General features: G+C 35.6%; 1 protein-coding gene across 1 annotated transcript in view; it reads right to left on the reverse strand.

Moving 5' to 3' along the window:
* Nucleotides 1–27,399, reverse strand: part of EPHA6 (EPH receptor A6) — a 984,716-nt gene that overhangs the window by 199,618 nt on the left and 757,699 nt on the right. The window contains 1 exon segment of the mRNA XM_056138519.1: nucleotides 8,154–8,283. Coding sequence (XP_055994494.1) covers nucleotides 8,154–8,283 — 130 coding nt within the window.

Genomic DNA, 27,399 nt, shown 5'->3' on the forward strand with positions numbered 1-27,399 from the left:
GATCAAATCCGGGTGGACCGCGTGCAAGGCAAATGCCCTACCTGCTGCGCTATCTCTCCGGCCCCCATGCAATGATTTTTTTTTTTGTAAGTTGAGCTGTTTATTTTATGTATCACTGAGAAATAAAAGCACTTATTTTTGCAAGACACTATCAATTGTAAAAAATATATTTTTATCAAAGGTATATGTTTTTAAAATGTGCATTTAGAGTTGGCAAATGCAAACTCCACATGATACTAGATTGTGTTGTACAAAACAGAAGCAGTCTCCTTGTCCTCATGATGGGAGCTTCAAATGTTTATAATTTATTTCTTAATCTGCAGTATATGTGTAATGAGTAATTTAGACAGATCTGATTGGCTCAGAAGTACAAGATGGTGCAGATAAATGACAAGGAAGTCCTTTTAATGCAGAAGGACAATAAAATTTAGATTAAAAGGTATGATCTCTCAGGATTCAGTGTTTATATAATGTAGATAAAATGACATCTTATTCATTGACTTTTTTTTTTCTACTGCCATGGTATAGACCATGGTATAGACCAGTGTTTGACAGAGAATGTTCTTAAACATGCTATTTTTATTTAAACTCTTCTTTCCTTTTCACTTATTTTTGACAAGTTTTTTTTTCCATGTTAGAATATGTCTAACTTCTACTTTAATTTTCTGTGCCTACAAGAGCATAACATACTGGGTATAATTAAGAAACTATAGGACCACAGCAAAGAGTAAAAGAGCAGCGTGGAAGGCACCTTCCCCAGACAATTTTAAGCAAGTTCTAAGGGTTCCATCAATTTTCCAGATAAGAGTCAATTTTAGGAATTAGAAGTGAAAGAACCTGTGCATCTTTCCTGCAATACTTACTACAGGTTTTATTTTAAAAAGTGTTTGACTCTGCTAATACATTCTGTTAGATTACTGTTGAATAGAACTTTGAAAATCCAGCACCAAGCTACAGAGCAAGTTCCTCTGTGCTTTATCCTACAGGTGAAAGAATGAACACTGACATGAGACGTGTTTTATAACAGGGTTACCCATCCCTATCTAATTTATGTTCCGAAGTTTCTTAGTAGCCTGCAAATACATATTTGCTATTCTATTGGAATCAATGTGGCACCCTGGAGAGAAAGAGGCATTTTGAGAAGCTTGGTTTTCTTCTCATTTCCAATGATGGTGAAAATACATAGACATAACAATCCCAAATAATACATGGATTAGATATTGATCCACAGGGAGGCTCAGTTAATTTAGCAAGTTGTGTAAAGTTTCTCAGAATTTTTCTTTGTAAGAAGAAAATGAATCTTAGATAAATCATTTGAAGTACTGATAACTTATCTGAATGAAACCAAAATCAATGGCACAATTTGTAATAAGATAAAATAAAGAACAAAACATGAAGATCACCAGGGAATTGGTATGCTCTTAATGGAGAATTTAAATTCATGTAATCTATGTGTATATATGGCATTGACTTTTCAAAATTCAGACTTATCCAATTGATATTAAGATGAAAGAATTCATGCTAATAATAAGGCATAGCCAAGGCATAGGTGAGGGCAAAGGCTAAAACTATTTAAAGATTCTGAATATAGTGAGAAAGATCTAGTGAAAAATATGGAAATTACTTAAAGAACTTTAATAGATTTTTTATGTATTTTTGGCATGAAGAAATGGAAATTCTTTTTGTAAATGTTCAAGAGCTTGATATCAAATGTATTCTGAAGCTATTATTTTTTTTGATGCAGTTATTCTTACATAAAAGCAGTGGAGCTCAATTGTGTCAGTCAAACATAACTTTATATATAAAACACTTGGGTTCTCAAGAACCAGGAATTCTTTATTTATGGATTTCAGGATGGTCACTGACCTCCTAAAATTATAGGCAAACAATAACATATTATCAAATATACATTTTATTCAGGAAGAAAACCTGTTATTTTTAGGCAACACAAATTGTAGTCAAAAAAGGAATCCGAGTCAAAGAACTGTATCAGGATCAACTTTCCAAGGAGGTTTCAAACTAATAAACTCTGCAGTTGATTAAAGACTTCATAATCTGAATGTCGTCTGAAGCTTTAAGTTACATCTTCAATTTTGTATATCTTTATATACTGACTTTTCTTGTTCCTTGTGCTAGCTTCAAGCTATCTTTCTTCAGTTTTTAATCATTTTCTAACTTTCTGTGTACTTTCTTCAAAAAAGTCAAAGAACCAAAGGATGATATGCAGGCTATGTGGAACCCACTAACTTAAGCAGTAAATTGATTAAAAACCTTATTAACCTTACTCACTAAAAACCTTATTTAGTTTATCTCTCTTATACTAGTTTTTGAGAGTATCTTATATCCCTAAGGGTAGTTTTACCTAATCTTCTAGCCTAGAGCTGTTTTGCAAAAATTTTAAAGAAATTTTTTTGTGTTATAGGTCTAGTTGGGCTGGAGCGATAGCACAGCGCGTAGGGCGTCCGCCTTACAAGCGGCCAACATGGCCGACCCGAGTTCGATTCCTCCGCCCCTCTCGGAGAGCCCGGCAAGCTACCGAGAGTATTCGATATGCCAGACACAGTAACAACAAAGTCTCCAATGGAGACGTTACTGGGCCCGCTCGAGCAAATCGACGATCAACGGGAGGGCCTTTAACCTTTAACCTTTAATAGGTCTAGTTATCAATCATGCTATCTTCTCTGGCTTTTGTTGGTTAGGTGTATTATCTTTGTTTCTTTATCAGAGACTCCTGCTTCATATGTATCTGCTCTGTCCTGAATTGAAATAATCTTGGTCTCCTGCCCAGTTCTGCCTCAAAGTCTCCATGCAGTCTTTAAATAATTTCTGTTCTGAAGGGTTTTCGTCTGAAGGCTGCAGCTGCATAAACTTTAGAGAGGTCCTCTTTAGAGAGAATCATGCATATGGGTGTTGAGGACCCACTGGGGTTTGAAATATAGCGGATAGCAGGGAGTAGAGAAGCCAGGAATGAAGAAACTAGGCAGAAGTATTTTTAAAGCATAGTTTATATTTTCAATCATTTACTTTGGTACTTACTTGGTACATTTACCTATTTTATAATTATCTTTTAGTTGAAATAGTTACAACACCTACTCTCACACATCTATCAAGGGTAACTGAAAACAGCCTCACCTTCAAAGACATACAAAATGTGTACCTTTCGAGTAGGAAAAAATTTCCTCTTGAAGATTTTTTAAAAATTGAACCAGTCTCTGATCTTTCATCTATGTTGCAAAAGTTTTTTTGGTTTATGATTAATTTAGGCAAATAGAAAATCATCATTCTTAGAATGACTATGATCAATAAAAATAATTTTGAAATTTGAAATGCCAAATTGAAACGAAGTGATTTTTTTTAGAATGCTGATTTCTTTAAAAAAATTTTCTATTTTAAAATTCCAAATACTGCCTATTTCCCGCAATCTTTTCTAGACCTTTTTTTTCCCCTTAAATTTTTATTAGTGAAACACCATGAGGTACAGTTGTAGACTTACAAATTTTTGTGCTTGGGTTTCAGTTATACAGTGATTGAATACCCATCCCTCCACCAGTGCCCATTCTCCACCACCACCAGTCCCAGTATCCCTCCCACCCCCACCCCCCCCCATCCCACCCTGCCTCTGTGGCAGGGCATTCCCTTTTGTTATCTCTCTCCTTTTGAGTGCTGTGGTTTGCAAAAGAGACATTGAATGTCAATCTTGTTCGGACTATAGTCTACTCTCGCATTTCCCATCCTGAGAGGAACCTCCCAACACCCTTTATTTGGTGCTCCCTTCTCTATCTGAGCTGCCTTTTCCCCTAGCGTGTGTGGCTGTTCTCAAAGCCATGGAGTAATCCTCCTGGTACTTATCTCGGTTATTTTTGGGCATTAGTCTCCTATTTTGACCTTTTTTTTTTAATTGAAGGGGGGTAGACTTCGAAGAAGTGAGCCTGGAATATGGGGCCATATTCCATGAGACTTTCCCAGATGTGCAAGGCAGACACTTAAATGCTTGTGTCTGGCAATGCAGTGTTGTTTGGGTCCAGTGGTCTGTGGCTCACTGAGGGGCCAGGGGCCAGGGGCCACCAGGCTTTATCACCAGGGCTCAGGGGACATATAATTTTGTGGATTCAACTTGGGGCCCGCACATGCCAGGTGATGCTCTTTGAGCTTTCTTGCTAGTTTCTCACAGACACATTTTTAGAAAGTATAATTGACAATGTCTATTAATTTAAGGCATACAGAGGAGTTCAATATAAAATCCAGATCTCTATGTACAAGTTCAGTCACAAGAAAAATTCTCAATTTCTTTACAATAGAAAACTGAAAAAATATGAAAGTTAGAAATTTTGTTGATGAAGCATATTCAACCTAAGATACTATTTTCAAGATTATTACATAACAGTTATGCCTTTACATGTATAATCTCAACCACTTATAAATAAAATTTTTGAGCGATAGCACAGCAGTAGGGCTTTGCCTTGCACGCAGCCAACATGGCTGACCCGAGTTTGATTCCTCCACCCCTCTCGGAGAGCCCGGCAAGCTACCGAGAGTATCTCGCCCACACGGCAGAGCCTGGCAAGCCACCCGTGATGTATTCGATATGCCAAACACAGTAACAACAAAGTCTCCAATGGAGACGTTACTGGGCCCACTCGAGCAAATCGATGAACAACGGGAGGGCCTTTACCTTTACCTTTACCTTTACCTTTACAAATAAAACTGGCTTATAAAACATTTTATATTTTGATCTGATATCAATATATGGCATGATATCAAATAGTTAATGCCCTGAAGTGAGAGAGAAGACTGAATCAAGGAAACATCCTTTTTACTACTATATTGTCATTGCATAATTTTCATTTTCAATGACTTTCTGACTCTGCTGCTTTTTGCATGATAATCATATGGAACTGATGAAAGTACAAAGGATCTGAGGAAAGGTAGAGTCTTATAGTACAAGACCCCCTCTGTGTATATCAGCACTCAAAAGCAATGGTTCTCATCCTTTTTGTGACTGGTCCCTCTGTCTGACTGTGTTGCTTTCCTGTGTTTTCCCATCTCACTATGGGCTCTTCTTCTTACTGTTTTCACTGGTGCCCCTCTTGAAGTATTCTGGGATCCCACGGGCGGGGGGGCATGTGGCCATTGGTTGAGAAACTGCTCTCAGGCATGTATATAAAAAGTTCAGTCCCTCTTTCAAATACTGTTTTACGTATAGAACTTCATCCCAAAATAACAAGATGGAGTAAATGAAGCAAATGTATTGTTATCTGAGAGTATAGTATATACCTGATAAATATTTAGAAGAGGGACATTAATTATTTTCAATGATAAAATTTGATTTTAACAGATAAAAAATAGAGGGTAAATAATGGGTATCATTTTAAGCCATTTTGATTTCTCCTTTCATTTCCCATCCTCTTTTAACACCATTCCTCTTTCCTTTCCTTCTCTATTTTGATTTTTTTACTTCAGTAGGGTGACTAGCACGTGAAAGACATTATATATAAGTATGTTTATAACTGACTTTCAGTCAGAAACTTCCTGGTGTTTTTCTTGTTTTAAACTAATAATAATAAAAATAGCCCTTTGGTCATTCTAGAAATGAGAGAGGTAATATAAACCAATCGAAAATGGTTACATAAACACAGATCTCTAGGTTATTTGCTTTCTGGGCCTCAGGATTTAATGATTCCCTTATTATTGTAGTCAGCATAAAAATACTGCTCTAACACTAGTCTTATGTGAATGTAAAGAAATAATTTCCTATAAGTCTCTGTCACATATATCACTTAAATTTGCTTAATATAAGTAATTGGGAACAAATAATTTAAATGATTCCTTGAATGGCATAGGAAATATCTCATGACACATTCAAAATACTATGACCTGGTCCAATGCTAAAAAAAAATTAATAGCTGCCCTGTGGGCATGGACCTTTGGCCAACTATTTGAAGGGTCATGGTACTGGGCAAAGGAGAAACTGCTTCCTGTTCTCAAATTGAAAGCCCATACCTGGAGCAGCTATTAGATAACAAGAAAACTTTTTCAGTTTTTTTTAAATATATGAAACAATGAAACCCCACAATATCATTCTTCTTTATAAAAATCCTAGAGGAAATTATTGCTAAATATGCTATACTTGAATAGAAGTCAAAATGACCTTTGGAATCATATTAATCATTACTGTACAATAATAGAAAAAGTATACGGGGATCACTTATCAATGTGTATGAGCCAGAAAAAGCAAGTTAAGTTCAGTTTGAGGAAACGTGTACAAATTTAGATCCATACATTTGTATAGCAATTTTGTTACACCTGATTTGCATGTTAGTTATGGAAAATGAACCAAGTTTTCTCTTTTATGTGAGAGAAATTTGGCATACCACCTAGGGTGGTGGGTTACAGTGTCCTTTTAGATCCCTCTGGAAAGTTTCCGTGTATGTATTATAGAAACATAATCTTGATTCTGTCATTCTTAGTAGCTAAATGATAAAAGCTTTTTTTAACAGTGAAAGCCAAATCACTACTTAACTTTGTAATGCAATTTTTACTAAGTCATACCTAATCCACCAAGAATTGTCATTGAGATCTAATAATTAATCCATTAATCTATAAGTCATTCTGTTCAATCTTTTGATTCCACCTACTATGATATTAATATTACATACAGAAATTACATTCTTATATTTGCAATAAATTCAGTCAATATAGCTTATGTAGATTTTGATTCCCAATTCTTTGCAACAAAAATGACAAAACTTTTGTGCTATTGCTGTTTTGTTTGGGGGTCACACCTGACTCTGCTCATCACTTATTCCTGTTTTTGTACTCAGAGGTGACCCCTGGCAGGCTCAGGGGACAGAATGTGATGTTAGGAGTCCAACCCAGGTTGGCTATGTGTAAGGCCTGCTGCTTTATCCATTGTGCACCCAGCACCTGGATAACCATTTAGTTTTTAGGAAGAAAAAATGTGACAAAATTCATTAGAATTAATAGTACTAATTCTCAATTTACATAATTTTGTTTCCTCTGTTGGTGTAATTGTTTGCCACAAAACCTCCAATCAGTTCAGTAATTAGTGATAAAAACTAAATGATACTAAAGCATATTTATTACCTGTTACTTTTTCTATGTTTTAATTATTTAGGTAAGGTTAATTGAAGACTGAAAAATGTTAAATTAATCACTTTAGGCTTTGTTGGCATAATTTGCTAAGAAAACCAAGAAATGTGTTTTCTTGGATTTTGTTTTAATTGAATTTCCCAAGCTGTTAAAAATGTTCCCACTACATTGCTGACTGGGTTAGCCCTTTGAATATGTTGTTGTTAGCATAATTTATAGCATAATTAGTAATTATGATCAAACCCCCCCAGAAGAATTATAATTTTAAAAACTCCAAGAAATAAGCACCCTAATTCTAGTTTGTTAAGACACATATAAAATGTAATATGGCTTTTCTGTCTTCCCTAGGGAGAAATAAAGGTGTATGTTTTACAAAATAACAGAAAGAACAATTTGTGATTCATCATGGATAATCTATAAAACAATTTACTAAGCTTTGAAACTACATTTTCAAATATTGAATAGACTATATTTTGTTCTCAATGATAAAATACGGCTTTGGTCAGATTGGTAGTTTTATGGAAAACAGGGCATTAATTTTCTTTTTCAAAATTGTCTTCCAAATTTGCTACTTTCTGGCTTTTCATCAAATCATTTTCTGTTAGTGAAATGGAACTTTAATTAAATCTCTATGAACTCACCCAGATATGGAAATGCTCTTTCTGCTAATAACATTTAGTTTTTAATTCTCTTTTCTGGCAAATTTTAAGTGGTAAAGTGGCTTACATCCATCCTCGTTTTGTTCTTGAGTTACAAATTTAGGATATGAACCTCTTAGTACTTATTTGTATAACAACTTCCCCAGAAGAGGCTATTCTATGCTGACTTGCTACTCAGGTTAAAGAGTTTTCTTTAACTTCACTTATGCAATTTTCATAGCATTTTCATAGCACTAGGCATCACAAATATGTTTCCCTCACTGAAAATTCATTTGCAGTTTTTGCAACCATGTATATTAGAAATCTTTATTTTCGCGTTATGGTTCTATCAACTATCATAGTCCTACTTCTGTAAATCATGACAAAGAAATTCACCTGAAATACCTACCAGCAGGAATCCTGGGGGGTAAAGATCCTCCCCCTGGCACTGGATTTGGGGCCTGGATGCTATTTAAAAATCCTGCCCGCAGGAAGCTCGGGCAAAACGCCTCCACTCCAATGGCTGAGAAGGATCCTTTTAAGAGAGTGAAAAAAAATCAGTCAAAGTTTGCTTTGTGGAAAAAAATTGCTATTTAATTGGAATATATATAGTCCACAAAAGCATTCAAGCCTTACAAAGAAGCTATGAAATGAAAAGAAATGCAATGCATTTCCATATACCACCAATCAAAACCAGTCTAGTCCTTAACTAGTCACAATCAAAGAGGGTTGAGAAGCATCAGTATACAAAGATAAAAATTTATAAAACCCTACATTTGACAAACTAGTCATGTATATAAGACATCAATAGGCTTATTTGCAGAATTCTTGTACAGATGCAGTTTAAACAGAAAATAGTCTCAGTAGTATCTGATATGTTACATTAGAAGGAACAGAACTTTCATATAATTTATTAGGCCTTAAAATGAAGCACTGATATCTCTATATCTCATCTCATAGCCATTTTCTGTTTTTAAAATAGTAACCCCATCAATGGCCAAGATCCAGAGACTATAAAACCAAGCTTCTGGAAGTGCGCGCCCGTGAATGCAGCCTTATTATCTAGTTCTAACTCTCAGAGAACCCGGCAGGCTACCGAGAGTATCCTGCCCACATATATGCCTGACTGGGAACACATGTAGATGTGATTAGAGGCTTCCCCAAAAGCCTCCATCCCTCTTGGAGAGCCAAGCAAACTACTGAGAGTATCCCGCCCGCACGGCAGAGCCTGGCAAGCTACCCATGGAATACTCAATATGCCAAAAGCAGCAACAATGATGGTCCTCATTCCCCTGACCCTGACAGAGCCCCCAATATGCCATTGGGCTATACTAGCATGTGACAGGGATGAATGGAGACATTAATGGCACCCACTCAAGCAAATTGACAAACAATGGGGTGATAGTGATAGTGATAGTGATAGTGATAGTGAAGAAAATCAACATATACAAGTGTAGCAAGTCATTGCACTTCACTGTTTGGGACAAAGCATCAAAGTTTGCAATGGTAAAACCAAACCACATGCTTCTTTATTCTTAAAATGAATCCTGTGGAACAAAAATAAGATTACATTTATGCAAAAATTTACTTAATGGATCAGAGAATAAAACAATAACAGAGTCGAAAGAACATTAGAGAAAATCTAGGCAAAAAAAAATCTTGATTTTTTTTAGACTAGCACACTGAGGCCTTGAATGTACATGTCAGATGTGCATGACAAAATATTTCACTGTAGCTTAAATTAAGTAGTAACTAATGATTCCCTAGCTGTTGAGGAGATGGCTAGCCTCTGAATATGAATGACAAATCCTGCACCTTGGTGGCAGCATTACAATTCAGCATCTCAGTGGCCTGGAAAACACTCAAATCACTCAGAAGAAAATGTAATGTATGTGCAATGTCAATGCATTGGCAGTACAGGTACAGGGCATGCCTAAATTTAAACTACAATATTCTAAAAGCAAGTCATTTTGGTGATCCTAAGAAATTCAGCGCATCAAGCCCTGCAAAACCTCCATAAGGTTGAGAAGTTTTCAAATGTAGAGACCTAGGACTGCATCTCCCATGTGCAGTTCTGAAGAACCTTCATTCATCCACCTTGACAGTCTTCATCCCAGAAATAAATGAAAACTTGAAATTTCTTCAAACTTTCACTAGGATTAAAGGGACTTGGTATATCCTACTCTATATATTTTGTTTCTATAGAAAAAGTTGTTGCTGAAGAAAAGTCTTTTTAAATCTTTATAGATGTTTTATGAAAGAACAAAGTTACAATGCAATTTATTCCAGCTGAGAACTATACATTACACACCATTAAAGAAATAACAGAAAGACAATCATATATACTACTAATAACTTGGCTTTTTGTTTGGCTTTATGAGACTTGAGTAAAATTAATTAGCAGAGTTGGATAAGTGGTCTCTTGCACATTAAGAAATGTGGCACCTGGCCACCGTCTACTTAAATTCCCACACGGCCAGGATTCAGAGACACACAAATGAACATCGGTTCCAAGTAACTTGCTGCAGCGACATCTTCAGACCCTAATTATCAAAATTTTAGAACTCCTAAAGCCAAATATATTGCATCCATAACAAACAATACAAAACACATTGTCTAGCATTGCCTTTTCAGGAGTATTGAGTGGTGGTGGGTCTGGTCTCGAAATATCTAAGGTAACTAAAGTAGAGAAAGAGAGTATTGTGCAAGTTGTCTCCCACACAGGCGGTCGGGGGGGCGGGGCGGTGTAAAATGGGTGGGGGGGTTACTTGGGATTTTGGTGGTGGATAATGTGCACTGGTGAAGGGATGGTTGTTGGATTACTGTATGATCAAAACTCCAACATGAAAGCTTTGTTGCTGCAGTTCATGGTGAATCAATAAAAAAATAAATAAATAAATTCATACATTTGTCAAAATGCATAGAAATATACAGAAGGGGAACAAAGAGTAAGCCCTAATTTAATGTAAATTTAATAAATAGTAAGATATCATTAATTATTTATAAATTAACTTCTAAAATAAAACTATTTGAACATAAAAAAAAGGTGTGGAAAAAGTATCAAGTGGAGGTCAGAATGGGAAACTGTTTTCTCCTTTGTTACTGTAGGGAATATTTTTCACTGAGCACAAAACTAATATCTGCTCATAGGCAATGCTTCCCACATAGGCCATTTTCCACATCACAATGTTGTATCACAGTCTGAAAAAAAAACTAATAATGAAGGAACTGCATTGAATACCAGGTGGAGATAATTCAATAACACATTTATAGAACAATATTATTTAAAGTTAAAAAAGAAACAGTGATTTTTCACAACAGTGGAAATATTGCAAGAAGTTCAGATTTGTGTTTTTAAGAACAAAAATAATGCAATTTTGGTTGATTACAAATTAATTGCTGCCAAGGAATAGGAAGCCTGGTTCAAGAATATCAGATAATAAAAATAAAGTAAAAACATAATCATGCACAGGGAAGTAGGGAGTAGGAACGTAATTACTTAAAAGAAACTTGAGTAAAACAAAAATATGTAGATAAATAACTAAATGGCGTTAATAACCTTCACATGTAGAGATTTTTATTTTAGTTTTTGCTATTTTTCAACATTATTTAAAGCTATTAACTTAGGAAAGATACCCATTATTTTAACTCCTTGAAGGAAATGGAATACAAATAATACTTTCTTTAAAAAAATTTTTTATTAGTGAGACATCATGAGGTACAGTTTTAGACTTAAAATTTTTTGTGCTTGGGTTTCAATTGTCACCCATTGCCTCTTTTGCAAAACTTTGTTTTTTTTTTATGATTCAGTTGACTACTGTTTTATTGCTGTCATTTTATAGCAGCTTTCTTTATCTTCAAATTGCTGCATCATTCATATATTTCTATATTTTTTTTAACCAGGGCTTAAAAGTCTTCTATTTACTTGGCATCTTTTTCTTAAGGAGCTGTAAATTTTTAATATCAGAAATAGAAAACCTGGTATAGTCAAATATATATTTAGTGGAAATATTATGCTGTGATAATGACACTTTGCTATTTTTTCCTTCTGGCTAATCAAGTAAATGAGAGTACATGAAATACTACAGCTTTATGATTCATAATTCAATCAGGAAAAATGAAATTATTCTTCATATAATCTCCTTATCTCATAATCCACAAAAAATTAAAGTTCATGAACCTTTTGGAACTTATATTAAATATTTTTTGCCTGTACCACCCTATTTCTAAGTTGCTACTCCGTCTGAGTAGCTATAACAAAGAGTAGCTATTAATTTGTTAATAATTTCATATTACATACAGAATAACTAATCTAATACATAAATCAAGGGAAATGTAAATTTTTATTACTATTTCACTTTAAAATATATTCAATAGACTATGTCTCAATATAAATTAGATTTTATGTCATTATATATATGAAATATAATGTGCCACTACAAGTTTGAAAGATAACATGTCACCACACACACTTTTATAAATCTCAAATACTTACTTTTCCAATTTTTTACTGACCTTGAGTTGACAGACTAATGAGAAATCTGAATATGCCATCAGCATAGTATTGCTTCCATTACAGAGTTTCCATGTAACTGGGTATTTTTATTTGCTAAGTGTGGTAATCTTCCTTATAATGTAACTTTAAGTACATATATCAAATATATGAGAAATACTATTAGCTACTGGAGGAAGGTAAATTATTAAAGTCACTGGCTGTAGAGGTCAAAGAGATCTGTTTTTAATTGACCCAGTGACTCACAATGTTTCATATTGAGTATTTCAAATTATGACTGAGAAACAATATTACTGGTGTTTAGTGTATATGTATATATATATGTATCATATATATAGTTTTGGGGATATACTGATTGTGCTCAAACATCACTCGAAGAGGTTCTCAAAGATCATATCTGGCACCAAGGATCAAACCAAGCTCATACAGGTGTCAGGTAAATGCCTCAAGCCTTGAACTATCTCTCCAGCCCCAGTCTAAGATATTCCAAAAATTATAATTATGAATTATATTATAATTTATGAATAATTTAAATATCAAAAATTCTTTTAGAAAATGGGTTTCTTATATCTTAATAAGATTATATCTTATATCTTAATAAGATTACATATTACTGAAAGAGCTATATTTTATAATAAAGAATTGATAACATCAACATAAAAATTAAAAATGAGCTATATTTCATAAACCAGTATATAGATAAAATGACAGTTAAAAATTTCTCACATATTAAAACGTTTTACTTTCATGTTTGTGTAATTTATTTGTGACTAATGTGTGATTGGAGAAGTTTAGAAATTACCTGTCTAATAGATAAAGCAGGAAAAAGTTACCAAACTACTCATAAAATAAAATGATTTACTTCAAGTGCATGAACAATTGGCACAGGGTCTTCCTATCATCTTCCCTAAGGCAAAGATCCTAGAATTCCATGTTTATAGTTCTTTTTAGTTTTCAAAATTAAAAAAAGTATTGAGATTCTGTGATTTACGAAATTGTTAACTATGGTTTCCTTGTATATAATTCCAACAGCATACCCTTCACCACTGTACTCATTTCCTCTTCCAAGAACCCGGATGCCCCTGTCTTTCAAACTCTCCTGCAACCAATTCAAGTGTATGAATTAGTTTTCCCATTGTGTTTCCTTTGACTCTTCATTGCTAACTTGAAGTATATCTTTAAATCCCACATATGAGATAGATCTATGTCTAACGTTCATTGATTTAAAGAAGGCCTTTGATTCTGTTGAGACGGAAGCAGTCATAGAAGCCCTAGCCAATCAGGGCGTACAAACTCAATACATCAGGATCCTTCGTGAGCTCTATTGCGGATTCACTACCAAGATCTCACCATTCTACAAAGAAGTAATCATCCATATCAAGAGAGGGGTTCGGCAGAGTGATACCATTTCACCAAAACTCTTCAGTGCCACCCTCGAGAATATCATGCGACGACTAGAATGGGAAAACATGGGAGTGAAGATAGATGGTCGGCAACTACACCACCTCCGCTTTGCTGATGACATCGTTCTAATAACACCAAACATCAGCCAAGCGGCACGAATGCTGAACGACTTTGACCGTGAATGTGGAAAGGTCGGACTACAGCTGAATCTTACGAAGACAATGTTTATGAGAAACAGCCTTGTTCCTGACGCTCCATTCGCTCTCAACGGAACCACCATCTCTGAATGCAACAGTTATATATACCTAGGTCGAGAAATCAACACGATGAATGACCTGGCACCAGAGTTGCGCAGGAGGAAGAGAGCGGCTTGGAATGCCTTCAAGAGCATTGAAGAAATAACTCAAAGGACAAAGAACCTCCAGCTACGAGCACATCTCTTTGATTCCACTATTCTTCCTGCATTAACATATGCCTCAGAGACCTGGACCCTACGAAAACAGGATGAGAACGCTATTCGGGTCTCTCAAAGAGGAATCGAAAGAACTATGCTTGGAATATCACGATTCACTCAAATGAGAGATAGAATCCGGAGTTCTGATCTTTGTCAACGCTCAAGAATCAGGGACGCTGTCTCATTTGCCAAGACATCAAAAATCAGATGGGCTGGACACGTAATGAGGTTTACAGACAACCGCTGGACTAGAGCCATTACTGATTGGATTCCACGGGACATCAAAAGATCACGTGGACGCCCACCTATAAGATGGTCAGACTTCTTCGTCAAGACCCTAAATGATCGGTTTGAGGCTCTGCATGTTCCTAGAACGAACAGATACCATTGGGCTATGCTAGCACGCAACCGGGATGAATGGAGACGTTACTGGCACCCGCTCGAATAAATCGATGAATAACGGGGATTAAGTGATTAAGTGATGAGATAGATCATTCTGTACATTCTGTATCTATCCCTTTTTTTTTCACTGATTTCACTCAGCATGATATCCTCTAGTTCCATTCATATTGTTGCAAATTGTGTGATTTTCTTTCTTATGACTTCATAGTACTCCATTGGATATATACATAATATATATATATATATATATATATATATATATATATATAATCTTGATTCATTCATCTGCATTAGGATTGTTTCCAAACCTTGGTTATTGTGAAGAAAGGTGTGCAAACATCTTTTGAAATTGATGCTATTTTGTGTGTTTGGGGGTGGATGCCAAGAACTGGTATCAATAGTAGATGATGTTTCTTTTCTCACCACAACTCTGCCAATACTGGCTGTTCCCAGACTGTATTATGTGCCATTTACACTAGCATGAAATTATATCTCAATGCCGTTTTGATTTGCATTTCATTTCATGATGAGTGGTGAGACTTTTTCATATGCGTTGACTATCTCTGTCTTCTTTGGGAAAATATCTGTTCATCTCTTCATTCCATTTGTGAACGGGGTTATTGGATATTTTGTTGTTGAGTTTTGTGAGAGCTTTATATGTGGGGCATGGAGATGGGCACTGGAGCAGATAAGACTCGATCTTGCAAATTGGCGCAGAAACAAAGCCTCTCAAGAGAGAGGTGTCTGGGCAGAGTTGACAAGAACAGGGTGTCAGCACAGGCTGTTTGGCCTTGAGCCTCACTCAACCTCCTAGTCACTGCCAAAGACACAGAAATTGTCATGTCCATTTAGCAGGTCATTCTAACTGTAGCATCTAGACTTGATTTAGATTGGACTAGGGCAAAGCAGAAAAGAAAAGGTGATAGGCCAATAATGCTGAACTTTATGTGACTGACCTTGTAAGCTGAGACCCTCTATAAAATATGTGTATGTATTTGGCAATAAAGTAAACAACCATTGACTGCTCCCAGAAGGAAAGTGTCTCTCCGTTCACCTGTCATCCTTCACCCCCCCCATCTGCCCAGGCACATTGTGAAAAACTGTCCCCCAAGACTTATAGATCTTAAATATTAATGCTTTATCTAAAGTGCTGTGTACAAATATTTTCTCCCATTCAGTAGGTTATCTTTTATAAAATTATAGCTTGAAGTTCTTTTGCCATGCAGAAGCTTTATAATTTGATGAAGACACATTTGTGTATTAGTTTTGTCTGCTACTATTGTCATTTCATCAAAGATTACTCTGTGGACAATTTCTTGGAGAGCTTTGCAATGTTTTCTTCCGTGTATTCTATGGATTATTGCCTAATCTTGAGATCTTTAATCTCCTTTGAATTTACTTTTGTAAATGGTGTGAAGTATGGTTCTAATTTAATTTTTTCTTTAAAATCTAAGATATATATTAGAAAATACATAATAAAGGTATTTTATATGGTATAAAATAAAGGTTACAGGGAATTCATACAGTAAGGAAAATCTTTATTTTTCAGCTCCTAAAATGAGTGTTAGTTATAACAGAACTCCTTAACCTTTTTCCACTTTGACCTCTTTTCACCGGAAATATTTTTGCACATCCTTGGTTACATAGCTATATAAAACAGGCAAAGCAGTCAACCATTTATTGATAATAAATTATAAAATGGGCTGGAGTGATAGCACTATGGTAGGGCATTTGCCTTGCAAGGAGCCAACATGGCCTTCCAGAGTTCGATTCCTCCGCCCCTCTCGGAGAGCCCAGTAAGCTACCAAGAGTATCTCACCCGCACGGCAGAGCCTGGCAAGCTACCCGTGATGTATTGGATATGCCAAACACAGTAACAACAAAGTCTCCAATGGAGATGTTACTGGGCCTTCTCGAGCAAATCGATGAACAATGGGAGGACAGTGACAGTGAAATTATAAAATAAATAAGTTTTAAAAATGCTTTTTAAAAATTACTGCATTATTGGATCATGACCAAAACTTTTAAGAAGCTGGAATTACACTAGAAAACCCAGGAATATACTAATCTGATTTAAAAAGATTTCAGAGTCTTTGGGAGAATTTTTGTTTGTTTATTTTGGGGTCACACCTGTCAGTGCTCAAGAATTACTCCTGGCTCTGTGCTCAGGGATCACTCTTCGTTATCCTCAGGGGACCATATATGCAAAGCCAGGTTGACTGCATGCAAAGCTAGAGCATTACCCTCTGTCCTATCTCTCTGTCTCTAGCACAACTTTAAAAAACAGATTTACATAGTACTCCATTGTGTAAATGTACCAAAGTTTCTTTAACCAGTCATCTGTTCTCGGGCACTCAGGTTTTTTCCAGATTCTTGCTATTGTAAAGAGTGCTGCATTGAACAAACAAGTGCAGACGCCACTTCGACTATACTTTTTTACCTCTCTGGGATATATTCCCAGGAGTGGTATTGCTGGGACTCGTGGTGGTGGAAAATGGGCACTGGTGGAGGGATGGGTACTTGATCAATGTATAACTGAAACCCAAGCACAAAAATTTGTAAGTCTACAACTGTACCTCATGGTGTTTCACTAATAAAAATTAAAAAAAAAATAAAAACAAGGTAATGCTTACCAGCATTGCCTATAGAGCACTGAAAAAAAAAAACAACACAGAGATTTACACTTGAATCATAACAGACCTAGCTCTCAACATACAACACTTTATGTATTATGCTTGTGTATATTATGATTATTATACTGTTTAATAAACAAACTTACAAAGTCTTAATTGATAAATGCTTTTTATCAATATATAAGATGAACGTAATCTAACATTATCTGTCCTGTAGCACTGTCCTCCCGTTGTTCATCAATTTGCTAGAGCAGGCACCAGTAACATTTCCATTGTGAGACTTGTTACTGCTTTTGGCATATCGAATACATCACGGGGAGCTTGCCAGGCTCTGCTGTGCAGGCTGAAAACTCTAGGTAGCTTGCTGGGCTCTCCAAGAGGGACTGAAGAATCGAACCAGGATCGACTGTGTGCAAGGTAAATGCCCTAGATTTTAATTTTGTACTCTTTATTTTTTATTTTGTTGTTTTATAATATAAAAATATATTATGTACAGTAAAATGATACATTTATATGACAAATTATTCATGTAGTAGAGAGTTCACTCAAAATATATTCACTGGTAGGGGAATAGCTACAATTTGGGGGATCGAGGGAGGCAAAGTAATAGTACAGCAAATATGGCACTTGCCCTGCATACACTGATCTTGGTTCCATCTCTGGAGTCTCATATGGTCCCTAAGGCCTTCCAGGAGTGATTTCTGAGCGCTGTGTCACAAGTAAGCCCTGAGCATTGCTGGGTATGACTCCCCCACAATCCTCAAAAGATCTAGACTTGAGTACATATGTATTCAGTGATTTTTTTTCTTCATCATTAGGTATCTGGCATTCTATAACTGACATACAGTTGTCAGCCCATACAGCAATTTTGAGATTAATGATGGTGTCTTTTAGCAACATTTGAATAATTTCAGTACTCTTTGGTAAACAAGCCATTAACAACAAATACTATGCCAAAGGCTATTTTCCCTAAGAGCTTCTCACTTCTGAATCTTCAGAGATTCTGACTATTTTATATTTTTCTTTTCTCTCTTTCTCTCTTAACTCTCTCACTGATCCTTCCTCTGTTGTCCTGTCTATCTCATGTTTTCATCTTATGTGACTTTCTGTTACAGTAATTTATAGCAACATATATTCCTCTACTAAGAGAAGTAAAGAAGAAAAGTCTAAGGCAATATATTTTAGTATATGCTTCCCTGTTTCTTGTGGTGGGGTATTAAGTCTCAGTTACATCATCACCAATAAGAATGGCAACAGTAAGGAGAGTCATTTCTATATGAGGCATTGGAGGAATTCATCTTTCACTCAATGGTGAGTTTTCTTTGGTGACTCATTAGATGATGTGTGTAACTCAGGGAAAATTTAGCTGCTTTACCTTTTTGGTTAGAGAAAAGATTCCTGTTTTCAATAGCAGTGCATGGGTGGGCCAGTTGGAAGCCCAACATTCATTGTCAACTCTGTTACAATCAGAAGATGCACAGGGTAGGATTTCAATAAATGCATGTTGAATGCGATCAAGCAAAAGGTGACAAATTACTCCTTAAGTAAATATCTTGCTAGGTTCTATAATAGTACTCTCCTATGCAGTGACTTACTAGAGCAACGGCAAATTCAATGAGTAGAAGAGAGCTAGACATCACTTAAATTTAGTATAGAAATATAGGTTTATTTTATTCATGGGAACTCATTTATTTACCCCTTTATTTATTTCTGAACTTATTCATTGATTCAGTAAACATTCACCTATTTGTCACTAGTACTATGACCAAAATTTCTAATCTAAAATCAGGAATTTAAATTAGTTTTGATGTAAAACTGCTATTTTCCAAAAATAATTATAATTGAGCTAAACCCAAGATTCAATTATAATGCTTTGTTCATTTCCCAATTCTTAAAAATGGAAATATGCCTATAATTAAATTAGTCTTTTCTTCTTCAGTTACCTGAGCAGCTAATCTTCATGCAGATTATGTAGCACCAAATAACAATTAAAGATCATGCAACCATTACTGTTTTGTTTTTAACTATTTTTTTATCCTTCAGGTCACTGCAATATGAATTTTATAGATTTTTCATCCTTTTGTCACTCAATAGGTCACAATAAAAGTATTGAAGTAAAAAGGGCAGCTTTCTGGCTGAGTTTTATGAGTTATTTCTTATCAATGCTTTTAAAGAGCTTTTCCCAAGTTATTTTTAAATTTGTGGAACTTGTAAGGTGTATAAAAAAATTTTGGTCCTATAAATTATTTCTTAAAACTATGGTATTGTAGTAAAACTATTGTATAGTAAAACATTTATAATATTTTGAAGTTACTTGGGACTAAATATTTTAAGATGAATTTAAATTTATTAAAATTGGGCTATAGAGACAGCTGTACACACTGGAGCACATGCTTCCCACATGGGAAGCCCAGTTAATTCCTAGCACAACAGGGTCCCCTGTGAGGAACCAGAAGTAGACCATAACATGGAATCAGGAGTAGCCCTTGAGTACGACTGGGCATGAGCTCAATATTTTTAATGTTAAATATAAGTTCTTTGATTTTTAAAAATAAATGTTTTAAATACTTGAGAAACTACACACTGAAGAATTTGGACTGGAAGTTTTATAATTTTTCTTTAATTTTTTAACCTGTTTAGATAATTTTATTCCATTTGTTATATTTTAATTTTCTGGTTTGGGTCCACAGCTGGTTGTACTCATGGGTTATTCCTGGTTCTGAATTCATAACTCACTCCTGGCAGTCCTTAGGGGACCATATGAGATGCCAGAGATCGAATCTGGGCTGGCCACATGCAAGGCAAACAACCTACCGGCTGTACTATTGTTTCATCCCCCATTTATTATATTTTAAAATAGTTTATATTTTCTCCAAATTTGGCTGTAGTAATTTTTATTGCATTATATTCTGTGGGACTTAGACTAGTGATTACCCAAAAAAGTTCATAAAAGATATACATTTCCATATCTCCATCAGTTTTAATACTGAAAATGCCTAAGGTTGAGGTCAGGCAGAAATTTGAATTCTGACTTTATCAATCTCAGCTAATAAACCTTTAATAAGATATTTACTTCATCTCATACTCAATTCTATTCATTAGAAAAATGGAGTTAATAATAAACTACTACATCAGTTTATTGTGTATCATATGGGAAGTGTCTACTGACGCTAACAATTAAGTGTTCAATAAATGACGGATAAATATTTCTCCTCCATCTCTTTAAACTCCCTTTATTTCACCTGCTATTTCATGTCTCTTCCTTCCATAAAACTTTCTCCTTTAATATGGCCTTTCTTGCCTTCTGGGTTCTGTCAAAAAATGCTTGGCATATAAAGGGAGAATGTGCTATTTCTTCCTCTGTGGCTCTGTAGAGTCTTAGCTACTATAGCACAGGTAGAATGAGATCATAGATGTGTTATTTATTTGCTTAAGTTTTGTGATACCAAACTCAAATGCCTTTAGGGATCTGTCGAGTATAATAAAAAGTATACTGGTGACAAAGACTTTGAGTTGAACCAAAGGGTGAAAGTTCTGGCTAAGGACAACAAATTCAGATGTTTTAAAGAACACTACAGAAATAAAACACAACATTCCTCTTAGCTGACTTCAGTCTGTAGCTGCATGCTAGAGACTTCCCACTTAGATGTATTGGTTTCCACCAGGGCAGAAATGCCTGCATGCCTTTTTCTCTCGATTGCCCACCCCAGAGCTTGAGCATGGTAGGAGCTCAGTGTAATATTTACCAAGCTGGTTTTAATGATCTCTCTATGAATAGTTCAAAGAAAGCCTGACTTTGAGAAATAGGACTAAGTTTTTTTGTTTCTTTGGTGCCAGGACTTTTAAAACCACAAATATGCTAATAATATAAGTATCCTGAAGAGGAATATAATTATTAAAATTTGATAGACTTATTGAGTTTCTTCTTTAAATGCTTATTTAGGACCAACATTTAGGAATATGTTATTGCACACAATAGTATTCTAAACAAATTCTAAATTTCCTTTATCTAAGAAGTGGTAAAGGGATGAACCGAACTTGAAAAGCTTGTCTGACACACTGAGGCACCAAAGAGTCCTTGATCAGTGGATTTCTTTCCTATGTTATGGTTCAATTATATGTTCATAGACAAATACACTTAATTCCTTAAGTTCTCTACAGAGCTGTTAAATAGCACTTACCAATGTGTATAGAAAAGTGATCTCTTTAGTTTCAAAACCAAAATGTGCTATATCTTTATGAACTCTGAGTAGAACTGCCACAATATTAAGGAGAGGTTTTTACCATTAATGCATTGATAAAAAGGTTATTAGGCAGGTTGAAATCCACTTCTTTGAAATTTTTTCCAAGGCTGCCCCCACAAACCAGACTCGCAATTGGTTGTGAGCATATATCCTCTGATCAAGTATGTATCAAGTTGCTCTTTCACCAAATGTGAATGTTCTGACTAAATTTTATTTCTAGACATTAAGTATTATATCATTTGGCAGTATTCTGTATAAGCAAATGTGTGCATATCCACCAAACATCCCTTATTTTAAGTTAGAGATCATTAAAATCCTTTGATGTTTTATTACATTTTGAAGGTTATCTCCCATCTTGCAGATTATATGGCAGAAAAACATGTCATAATAATTGCCATTTTGAAGATATGGTGTTGAAAATAGTTCAGGAATTCAATTTGTCTTGAAAATAATTAGAAACAGCCAAATGATGAACAAAACTAGTCAAAACTAATTTTTTTGTCAATTCTGATACTACATTCCTTTTCAATGTGGGGCAACAGAATGTGGTGGAGGCAAGTTAGGGTAGCAAAAAATATCCCCTTTTTAATCCAGACATATTTGTACTTGAGAAGAGTTAGAATTTTCTCTCTTGTTCCTATCTATCTACAACCATGTGTGGTATAAACTCTTACGTGGATACCCCACTAGGTTCTTGCAGATTAAATCACGCCAGTCCTTAGTTGATATGTTCCAAATCAGGACAGAAGGGTGAAGTACATTAGTGGGGTAAGGTACTTGTCTTTCATGTGGCCATACTGAGGTCAATAGTAGGCACTACAAATGGTCCCCTGAGTAGTGTCAGGAGTGATTCCTGAGTACAGAGACTAGAGTAAGCCATTGGTACCATTGCCTGTAGCCCTAAAAACCAAAAACAAACCAACCAAACAACCAACAAAACAACCTCTCCCCCAAATGTGAAGTATTTGTTCTGCATGCATGAGTTTGAACTCTATCGTCACATGGCTCCATTAGTACCTCTGGGTAGAGTGTAAGGGTGAAACTGACCCCATGACAGGCAGCAGAAATCAAGAAAACCAGGTAGGTCTTAGGTTCAGTTCCTGGGACTGAAACAGTCTCCATTTCCCAGCAATGAAACAACGTGTAACTAGCCAACCTGAACACACCTGGGAAAGTTCCTGGGCTCAGCAAGAGGGCTCAATCCATTAATCACAATGCCCCAGAAATTGTCTTTTATTAACCCTAAAAGAATGAGTAGTTTATGTAACCATAAACTGTTACTGGAAATTATTGTTTAACTATTGCCTGACCATATTACCCTAGACACTTGCCAAAACACCTTTGTTTGGTAACTAAGTAAGATTTTTTTCCTGAAACAATAAGTCATGCACTGCTTATGTAATCAAATCCTATATAAACTGCTTGCGCTTGAAGGTTGGGGTCACTATCAAGAGACCACTCTGTGGGTGAGATAGTTGACCACAGTTGACTGGAATAAAACTGCTTCTGCTTTTGCGTTATTGGTTTATGTCTCTCTGTCTGGTCACTTGGGAACCCATAGTCCCTGGTTTAACAATAGCCCTGCTGAACCCCAGCATCTCTCTTTCTGAGCAGTACTGTATCACTGGGTCAAGTTTTTGAATCGTCAGGTCTGTACTGCCTGGATGTCTATGTCTGGAACTAACTCCACGGACCCCGGTACTGCTGAAAAGAACCCTATAAAATAAGTAGAAGATCAGCCTACCATTCAGTAAACACTCAAGGCATCAGAAAGTTTTGTAAATACCTAACTTTTTGTTCCAAGCACAATATAATATGCAATTATTTGAGGGTGTGGCTAATAGCTTTCAGCACAATGTGAGAGTAACTTATCTTGGTCTGACCTAGTCTAAATTCCCTGCTCAAGTGATTCTCCACTCCCCTGATGATGAAATAATCTCGGTCTACTCTTTCTCCCTTTGGAAGGCAGAATAGCTGCCATGGAAACACAAAGGGGAGGTAGTCATATTCATACTCAAACTTTTGCTGTGCCACAGCTCTCTGAGAGTCACTCCAACCCCTGAGAACTAGTTCTAATTTTGGGGCCCTGTAGAAAAAAGCCTTTTAAGACAATATCTATACAAGGTAGTGCATAAAACAATTAATTGACAAAGTTGTCACTCCAATACCTCCAAATCCTCATTGATTTATTCCTTTACGTATTTTATTTATAAAAATCATTACATTTTCCTTGTAATATATGAGTCTTTCTGTTAATATCTTTGCTTATATTTTTCATTTATGCTTTTAGCAGAACTTGTGTTCATTAATTACAATTGATGGGAGTCAATCAGAAAGATAATAACAGAAACTATTAAAGTATTATTGCCTTCTTTATTCGTGACCACACTACTGATGGTTTTGGTAGCAACTTTTTTTTTAATATAATTTTTCTTTTTTTTTAGGTCACACCCGGTGATGCACAGTGGTTATTCCTGGCTCATGCACTCAGGACTTACTTCTGGCCATGCTCAGGGAACCATATGGGATCCTGGGAATTGAACCTGGGTCAGCTGCGTGCAAGGCAAATGCCCTACCCGGCGTACTATCACTTCAGACCCTGGTAGCAACTTCTAAAGGTGAAGTGAATAGAAAATTTATGAAATTAATTTCACTAGTCAAAACACCAGGATTAGGGCAGGGCATGAGGCCCCCACAAACATCATTTCATTCATTTCTTTTAGTTCTGCACATGTGACTTTTTGTTTAAGTAATTAAGGGACCAAGAGAAAGGTGATTTTGAGGAAAAGTAATCTTAAGTTAAAATCCAAGATTGAGGCACCAAGTTAGAGAAAACAGTCTGAAGGATGAGACTGAACCAGCGTTGGTCTCTATGCACCTATTTCTGCTAGACAGGAAGTAACATATTCAACTATGCTTGAATAAGCAACAGTATGTTGAGGACTGCTTTCCATTAAAAAAATAAATGTCAAATGAGCCTGAAAAGAATTTGTCATTATTCAGTTTAATCTTTTAATTTTTATTGCTTTTCCTAAGTCTGATACCTTTGAGGCCTATATTAATTTAACTTTTGGGTCTGATTTTATGTAACTCCTATTCTCAATAATAAGGAGGAAAACAAAAATAGACTCAAATAACCACAATCTTGTTATTCTTAAAAAATATGAACAAGACCTGTCAAAATTACCTGAAACAGTACCTGCATTGGGAATCATTGCATTCCCTCACTGCACCACAGTTTTCATCACTGTTTACCATTAGGCTCTATCTTTAGACAGTCCATTAGATTGAGTTATAAATGAGAATCCAAGTACAACCTCTTTTGGAGAACCAATAGTATTTCTCACAGGGAGAGAGAATTAAAGGTACTGTTCTGCTCCTACTAATACATTATTCTTTAGAGCTAGAACTAAGACAATTTTAGACTCTTGTATCATTATGTTGATGGTTCAATTTACATACATGTTTTTTAAAATTGAATTTTAAATATTGACTGGGGTATAAATTTGGATAGTTTACTAAAATGTTCTGCTAGAGGTGGTGAGTGATTATAACTTCTTGGATATAGTGACAGCATGAAAGAAATGGCAGTTTCTGACATGATCTATGTAGGGGAAAAACATTAGGGAGCAGTTTGAGTGCATTTTATTTCTGCCTGGACTCTTCAGGACCCCAGTCATTTTCAAAACATTATTTAGTGAATCATGGCAGCAGAAAAAAAGTATTTTATGCTCTGGATGTTAGTTTTTTTAAGAAAGGAAACAATAAATATCTGGAGCTAATCTTTAAAAGGAAAAACAGAACTGAGTTCAAACTAAAAGAACATTTATGTGTTCAAATGAAAAGTAAAAACAGCTTCTGGGGTATCATATTAAATTTTACTGTGATTTCAATAGACCCATTCTGTGTACGATTTGTTGTGTTAAAAAAAGTGTATCTGTTTATAGATACTTCCAAGGTGCTAAAATGTTTTTACTTTATGGTGGTGAATTTATCACTACATTTTACTATTGCAGAGATTAGGGATCAGTGACACATTTTTCATTCATAAAATAGTCCAAAAATAGAGAAATTTACCCTAAATAATGGCATATGTAGTTAAATGAAGATGGCCATTGTGATACTGTTAAAGGCTGTGGGTACACAGAGTGTCATATCAATCACCCTTTAGCATCAATAAGGTTGGACCAGCAGAGAACTGGGGTGATGAAACTACTCCCTGGAAGAAAGCTGTTCACCCATGTGAGGCAAATGGAGTGTGCTGGATGAGGTAATTTACTAAATGGTACCCTGGTGCCCTAGAAGACTTAATTTACCTCAGCTGAGTGAGCAGTTGGATCAAACTCAATCATTGAGAGTTACCCATTCATACTCAAAGGCATATAGATCTCAAATTGGATGTTCTTTAATTGGATACATATAACTCCAGGGTAACCTGGGTACAGGGTTGGGAAAATATAAATGAGTGTGGTCTAATTAGAAAACCCAACTTAAACTTGCTTTTCAAATCACATTTTCACAACATTAAATGGCAGTGATCTAAGTAGATGAAGTATTTTCAGGGAAGACAAGAAGGCAAGAGCCAATATCATTGCTTAACTGTAATCACAAACTCTGAGTTTGGAGACAATCCCAGAAAGTTTGTATTTAAGAATAGATTTAACCATAATTTAGCAAACTGTATTCCTATAAAAGAAGGGCTGGCAAAGAGAAAATACAGGATAGTGAAATAGGCTTGTCAAAAAAGTGAAAAAGAAGAGATAGATTTTTTGGTAAAATGACATACAGCGATAAAAGAAAATGATAGCATAAAGCTGTGTTTGTATATGTTTATAAAGTATTGATCGACTCAACTTTTAACACAATGATATACAATGAGCAAATGTATAAGACTTTTTCAAACATTTGTCTGGAATAAAACAAAACATTATATTTTCCTGACATTTTTCTCTTTGTTTTACAGTGAGTTTCTTATATAAAGCACAGACGCAAGAAAAAAGAATCACCACAAGAGCAATCTTCACTGTGTGAAAAGGTTCCACCTGCAATACGTTTTAAGGACTAAGGCAGCCCTTTTCAGCACATGCTGTGCATCCGTCTCACAACAGGAACGAGTTCAGGTCACACTTGCTAACTGAGAAAGTCCTGGATCTCTGGTCACGATCTGACCTCATGAGGCCAGAGACTGGCAGTGGTTTTTCAAACTCTATTTTCTTCTTTCTAGTCGTAGAATTCTTGATTTGGAACTGCTACCTCGCTGGTCCTAATTATGATCATATCTTTGCAACTTCCTTTTGCATCCAGATGAATTCTATGATTAAGTTTTGAACAATGGGTGTAAGAAGAAAAGTCTGCAGAAGTAGACCTATCAATTCTTAATTTCTTACCTCTGGGTGTTGTTTATGTGTAAAGGAAATAGCTTTAATCTATTAACTCACTGTTATTTGGAGTTTTCTGCCATGTTAAAGCTGCTCTAACATAGTAGTAGTTCTCTCTCTCTCTCTCTCTTTTTTTTTTTTTTGGTTTTTGTTTTTGGGTCACACCCACTGGTGCTCAGGTTACTCCTGGCTCTGCACTTGGGAATTAATCCTGGCAGTGCTCGGGGTACCATATGGAATGCTGGGACTCGAACTCGTGTTGGCCACATGGAAGGCAAACGCTCTACCCGCTGTGCTATTGCTCCGGTCCCTAGTTCTCTTGTCCTATCTTAATATTCCTTACCTTTGAATTAACTACGTCATGTCTTACAATGATTTTATCTCATACTTTGCTTACTGTTTCCCTAGCATAAAAACTGATGGATGAACAAAAGATTCTATTTTCCTAACTTTTTCTCTTTGCTTTATTATGTACATCTTATTTTTAAAACGTTAAGAATAATCTTCCAATATATATGCATACCATTGAATAATTATAACAGCATACTTTAATAAAAGTTATGTAAATGTGTTCTCTCCATCTCCTCCACCCTATCTCTCTCACCATTATTTTTCAACATTCG

This window comes from Sorex fumeus, unplaced genomic scaffold, assembly GCF_029834395.1.
Source record: "Sorex fumeus unplaced genomic scaffold, SorFum_2.1 ptg000129l, whole genome shotgun sequence".
Lineage (NCBI taxonomy): Eukaryota > Metazoa > Chordata > Mammalia > Eulipotyphla > Soricidae > Sorex > Sorex fumeus.